Source organism: Vulpes lagopus, chromosome 2 (genome assembly GCF_018345385.1).
Source record: "Vulpes lagopus strain Blue_001 chromosome 2, ASM1834538v1, whole genome shotgun sequence".
NCBI lineage: Eukaryota > Metazoa > Chordata > Mammalia > Carnivora > Canidae > Vulpes > Vulpes lagopus.
The window spans coordinates 129624274-129630598 of NC_054825.1; the positions used below are offsets into that span (position 1 = coordinate 129624274).

At 52.0% G+C, this 6325-nt stretch overlaps 1 protein-coding gene across 6 annotated transcripts in view; it reads right to left on the reverse strand.

The window, feature by feature from the left end:
* Nucleotides 1-2956, reverse strand: part of DAPK1 (death associated protein kinase 1) — a 170188-nt gene extending 167232 nt beyond the window's left edge. Inside the window, exons 1-2 of one of the 6 annotated variants that reach the window (XM_041742461.1) lie at nt 2933-2956; nt 1291-1462 (exon numbers count right to left, since the gene is read on the reverse strand). In XM_041742461.1, the coding sequence (XP_041598395.1) occupies nt 1291-1352 (62 nt within the window). In that variant the 5' untranslated portion in view covers nt 1353-1462; nt 2933-2956. Of the gene's footprint in view, nt 1-1290; nt 1463-1597; nt 1698-1761; nt 2072-2237; nt 2344-2549; nt 2612-2763; nt 2895-2932 lie in introns of those variants that run through there. The other 5 variants (XM_041742460.1, XM_041742459.1, XM_041742456.1 and 2 more) reach the window with 5 other exon arrangements.
* Nucleotides 2957-6325: the final 3369 nt, after the last annotated feature.

A 6325-nucleotide genomic window follows, 5' to 3' on the forward strand; every position in this document is an offset into this window, starting at 1 on the left:
CTTAATCTTAAACATATCCATGAAATACGATTTTTGAGGGCCTTTCTTTTTATGCACTCAGTAAATCTGCAGCGTATCATAAGCTCCTCCTAAGTGCAGGTTCTCCTAAGTGATGTCCTGAGTTGATACAAAACACATAGAGAAATACCGTTACAAAAACCTTTTTAAAATTGCTTTTATTCCCGACTCTTACTTGAACTTGTAAAAAAATTTTAGTTAAGCTCCACACTCATTAGGTAGTTTAGGATAGGAGTGTTTTTGAATTTCCTTGTAATAAAGAAAAAGCTTAGGATCAGGACATCAGGTGTGTATGGAAAAATACATATTTTGATACAAGTGTAAGTAAATATATACTTTGTTTCAGGATCCTTCACTGAACACAAACCCACTACAATCAAATTGTCATGTTGAATTTAAATTTAAGTGTGAAAACTGGGCTTTGTGCTACTTAGATCAGAGCTCAACACAATCTGTCAAACACCCAGTCAAGAGGAAACTGAGCCAGCCCTGAGACATCTCAAGATAATCATTCTTTGTTCACCTAGAAACTGAACAACTTTGCCCTCAGAGTCACGGCTCCCACAGCAATGGAAGTAAGCTCTGAATCCAGACAGCCACATAGGACTCCCAATCATTTGCCAAAAATTTAACATTGTGAACAAAACCAAAGCAACCACTAACACCAAATGGGTTATTAAATTCCTGGTTGGAGGAAGTTTCAAAATCCAAACCCAACACCAACATCTGGCAAGTCGCCATATATGATCTACCAGTACTTGCTCCTATGACTCTGAAAATTCAGGAGAGCAATAAGATTTTAAAAGCCCACTGGAAAAAAAAAATAAATAAATAAAAGCCCACTGATTAGTTTGCACTGTGTTTAAATCACATAGAAGCTCTAATCCCCCTCCCCCACCCCCATGAAAATACATCTTAGCTTTTGCCTCACCTTAGAAGGGCCAAAGCTGACAAGCATCACTACAGACAATTAAATCTGTTGCCGTCCAGGAGTCTTGATCAATAATAATACTTTGCACCATCATCATGCAACACTGAAACTGCCTCTCCATCACAGCCCCTTGGACCACAGCCCCTTAGGTGGATTAGGTGGCGGTTTATTTCTGGACCCCAGGCTGCGCTGGGTCAGTAACTCTTTTCTCTGCAATGTGCACGTCTCTTGGAAGGAAGAGGGAGAGCCGCCTGGTTCCAACTGCACTTGTTCACCGCCCAGGGCCCCGATATCATGCGTTCCCACGACCCAGGTGCACGCGCTGCGGGCACCCCGCGTACCTGCCGAGCTCCTCGCCGGTGTCGTAGTAATCATCCACGTTCTCCTGCCTGAACACAGTCATGATACACCGTCCCGCCTCACCAAAGCCCGGCGCACTTCAGCTCCGCTTCCCACACCATCACCACCGCCGCCGCGCCGCCGTGGGCCCCGCATGCATCAGTCTCCAGCCCTCTAAAACAACAGCAATGCAATAACAATAATGTCACAAAATGACAACCCGAACAGGAAGGAGACCTCCCCGGCGAGGCGCCGCGCGCCGCCGCCCACCCTCCCCGCGACCGCTCCCCGCCGGGCCCAGAGGCGCACCCCTTTGTCAGACCCGCGCCAGGGCCGCGCGCGCGGGCCCCGGCACGGCCGCACCCCGAGGTCCGCGTCCCCGAGGGCAGGCGCCCGGCGCGGCCCAGGGCCGGCTCCGGAAGTGAGCGGCCTCCCCGCCCCCGTCGGCACACACACGCCCCCCAGCTCCCCACCTCCGGGGGCGCCGCGGAGAGGAAGCCCCGCCAGGCCCGGCGGAACGCGCCCGCCGCGAGCATCCCCTGCAGCCTGCGGCGGCGCAGCGGCCCGCGCTCCCGGCCCCCCCCCCCCCCACGCAGTCCCCCGAGGCACATTCCTGGCGACTCCCGCTCCGTTACCCCGCCGACCCGGCGAGCGGCCGCCCGGGGGAGCAGGCGAGGGAGGGGGAGCGGCCGGGGAGGCGCGGCCGCCCGCTCCCGTCTCCGCGCCCCGACACAAAGCGCCCGGCCCGGCCCGCGCCACCTGTTCCCCCCGGGCCGCGGGGCTGGGGGCGCCTCCGGGACGCGCCCCACTTGCCACTTGCCCCGCAGGCCCGCCGCCCCCGCCCCGGCCCTCCCGGTCTCCTCGGGCGCTGCCCGGGCAGACCCCGCCGCGAAAGCAAAAGCAGGCAGCGGGGCCCGGGCGGAGCCGGGGAGCGCGCGCGGCCACTCACCCGGGCGCCCGGGAGCGGCGCGGCTCCCGCTGGAGCGGTCGGAGGCCGACCGGGAGCGCGGGCCACGAGCCGGGCGGCGGCGGGAGCGCGGGCGGGGGCGGGCGGGGGCGGGCGGGGCGCCCGGGGCGCGGATCCCACGCGGCCGCCCCGGCGTCGGCGCGGCCGGGCGCTCCCCCTCCAGCTCGCCAGCGGCCTCGCGGCTCCTCGCCGCCCTCCCGGCGAAGGGCGGCCGGCCGGCGGCCAACGGGGACCCCGCGGGCGGGCTGGCGGCGCGGCCCACCCACCACCCACCACCCACCACCCACCACCCACCTCCGAGCCGCCCGCTCTGCGCGGCGCTGCCCTCCCTGCTGCTCCCCGCTCCGCGCTCCCTGTGCCCCGCTCCGGCTCCCGCTCCCGGCTCCGCGCTCGGGGCTCCGCGCTCGGGGCTCGCCCGCGCACCCCACGGCGCACGCCCCCGCCCCGCCGCGCTCACACCCACCCCCGCCGGGGCCGGGGAGCGCAGCCGCGCGCGGGGCCGCCCCACCTGTGCGCGCCGCTCGGCTGCCCCCTTGGGCTGCGTTCCGGAGAAAAGGCGATCGCTCGGCCCAGCGAATGCGGGCGAAGCACCCGGCGTGCGCCAGGCACGGTGCTCGGCGCCGAGAACGCGGAGGCCAAGACAGATTCTTAAAAATCCCTGCCCTCGTGAAGCTTACATTCTGCCGAAGACGGTACGAAAGAAATCTGGAAGCAAATGAGTGAGACCGTTCTAGAAGAAATCCGTTCTTTGGAGACAGTAACACAGGAGAACAGGATAGAGAAGGGCAGGGAGAGAGAGAGAGAGCGCGGGTCGGGTTACTTGCCTTTCCTCTCCAAATAGGTGTTTTGAGCAGAGATCTCAGTGGTGAGGAGGTATGTAAACAGAAAAGACAAGACTGAGGTCTCAGAGGACCAATGAAGCAACAGAAAGGAAGGGTGGATGTGTGCTCTTCATCATGGTATTGGCTATCGATGACTTGAAATGTGGCTCTTCCCAAATGAAGTGTTCAAGAAGTGTGAAATGGACGTCGGATTTCAAGACTTGGTATAGAAATAAGAATGAAAAGTATCTCATAAATATTCTTATAATGACTACACGTTGAGATGACGGTGTTTTGGATATAGAGTCAAATAAAATCTATTATTAAAATTAATTTCACCTTTTACTTTTTAAAATGCAGGTATTAGGGGATCCCTGGGTGGCTCAGCGGTTCAGCGCCTGCCTTTCACCCGGGGCATGATCCTAGAGTCCCAGAATCGAGTCCTGCATCAGGCTCCTGGCATGGAGCCTGCTTCTCCCTCTGCCTGTGTCTCTGCCTCTCTCCCTGTCTATGTCTATCATAAATAAATAAATAAATAAATAAATAAATAAATAAATAAATAAATTCTTTTTTAAAATGCAGGTACTAGAAAATATAACACTACTGTTGGGGCTTGCATTATGTCTCTGAAGACTGTGCTGGTCTACACAGAGACCCCATATCTCCTGGAGACTCCTCATCCACTCTCTACTTCTTACCCCATGTTCCCTCCCACCAACACTTTGGGCCTGGGAAACAGAGAGGGTGGTTCTCCATAGAGACTCCTGGGGATCCAAACAGAAAAGCTCCTACAGGGAAATCTACCTTACTGCTTGGAATTACAGGCATTATTTGAGCCCTCTGAGATTTCAGAGTTATATTACTGTTCAAATAACCCAGATTTTCTAAAATGAGGTTTAAACTGTCTTTGGGTCAACAGAAGTTTCAATTGTAGGGATGGTGCCCTATTGCCCCTCCCCCCAAAAAGAATGCCCCTTAGACCTTATATCAGACTGTCCTCTTTTTTTTTTTTTAAGTTTTATTTATTTTAGACAGAAAGAGAGCACACAAGTGCCCACAAACTGGGGAGACAAAGGGGGAGGGAGAAGGGAGAGAGAATCTCCAGCAGACTCAGTGCTGAGTAGGACCCCAACCTGTGGCTCAGTCTCAGGACCTTGAGATCATGACCTGAGCTAAAAACCAAGAGTCCAATGCTTAACCAACTAAGCCACCCAGGGGTCCCTCAGACCATCCTCCTAAAGAACATTTCATTTAGTGGCCCACAGGAAGGACTCACATTCATGATGGTGGAAGTAAAGGAGGATTCCAAATCAGGAAATGGTACCAACCTAAGTAGGGAGTTTGAGAATTAATACAAAAGGATATTGAGAGGTAAGAAATACAGTAAAAAAAATAATAATAATAACAAAAAAGTGATTCATCTGAGGGAAATGCAAATGAATACATCTGTGGGGGGGGGGATTTAAAACACAGACGTTTGGGAGAAACTTAGAAAGTGCTTATGGACAACTGTCTCTGGGTAATATTTTTTCCTGCAAAATAAATGTAAGTGTGTTTTCCAAGACAATGAGGATTGGCTCTATTTGGGGGCTAGCATGTCTTACCTACTATGTTTGGCATGCTAATCACAGAGGTTTCCTGGGGTCTTGGAAAGCCCATGGCCGTGGGAGTCACAAAATTGGATCTAATATTGGCGGAACCACTTAAGGGCTGACTGACCTCGGACGTGTCCCTTATGCCCCAAGTTTCCTACCTCCGTTAATTTATGCAACCGTGGGCAGCCCCCGGTGGTGCAGCGGTTTCGCACTGCCTGCAGCCCAGGGTGTGATCCTGGAGACCCGGGATCGAGTCCCATGTTGGGCTCCCTGCATGGAGCCTGCTTCTCCCTCTGCCCGTGTCTGTGCCTCTCTCTCTGTGTGTTTCTCATGAATGAATAAATAAAATCTTTAATATAAAAAAATAAAATTATACAACCGTTTTGGAGAAGGAAAATGTGGTATTTAAAAAATATATATGGGGAGTCTAATTTCTCTCCCCATGAACATAAGTTGGCCCTAATGCCTTGCTTCTTGGCCCTAATGCCTTGCTTCTCAGAAAATGTGATGGAAGTGACACAGCATAACGTCCTTCCAAGGCTGGGTCATAAGGCATTATGAGCTTTTGCCTCACCCTCTCTTTCTCTGCATCTCACTCTGGCTCTCTCTTTCTTGCTCTACTCTCTCACTCCCTCTGTTCCCCATGGAAGCCTTTAGCTGCTATGGTTACCCTGGGGCTGCCATGTGGAGAGACCATGTGGAGAGACCACAGAAAGAAAGAAGCCCAACGAAACCAGCTGTTCCAGCCCCATCCCCACCCCCAGCTACTCATGTTTTCACAGCCCGGCTCTGGGAGCCGAATCCATGATTGTTACTGTTTTAAGTCATTATTTTGGGGTGGTTTGTTACACAGCAATAGATAACTTAAAAGAGAGTTAGAAAGAAAATAAGAAAAGTCTTAACGTGTACCAGATGCCAGGCAGACTAAATTATTCTCTTGCTTATTCTTCAGACAACTCTGTACATTAGCTGTTTCCATCGTTTTCTCCATTTTATACTTAACCTTTGTGTCAGCTTCATCACCTGCAAAATGGGAACACTAATAGATCCTTGAAGATTCCTCGGATTTGCTGGGAGAAGACAGAGTGACATTGCATGAAATAGGACTTTGTATATTATAAAATACATCAGAATGTTGTGTATTTTCCATCATGTTCCAAGCAAGAAGGGCTCTAAGAGGCATCTCACGAATGGAAGGCAGCAATACAGTAATCCTCAAGTTATGAGATTCAAGCTGGAAAGGACTTCTATGAACATAACTGATTATGAATACAGACAATCGATTATGATAATTGTGGTGACAGCGTTTAAAACAGATTCAGATATAGAATTTAGAACATTATTTCATATCTGTGTTAGAGTAAAATAACTGCTACTACAAAGCCTAACAAAACTTAGAGTTCTAACAAATTGAAGGTTCGTTTCTTGGTCTCAGCACAAAGGTTTGCAGGAGGTAGAGAGGTAAAGAGAGTAGTCTTTACTGGGGACTACTGGTCCCCAACAGTCATTCTGGGAGCCAAGTTTCTGCTCTCTGAGGGATCCATGGTTCTAGTTCATGTGACCGTCTTCAATGATGCTTCTCTTCTGTTGACTGATAAGGGAAACTCCAGAGAGGACTACGTTGGAGGCTTATTTAGTGGGTCAGGTTTGAAGT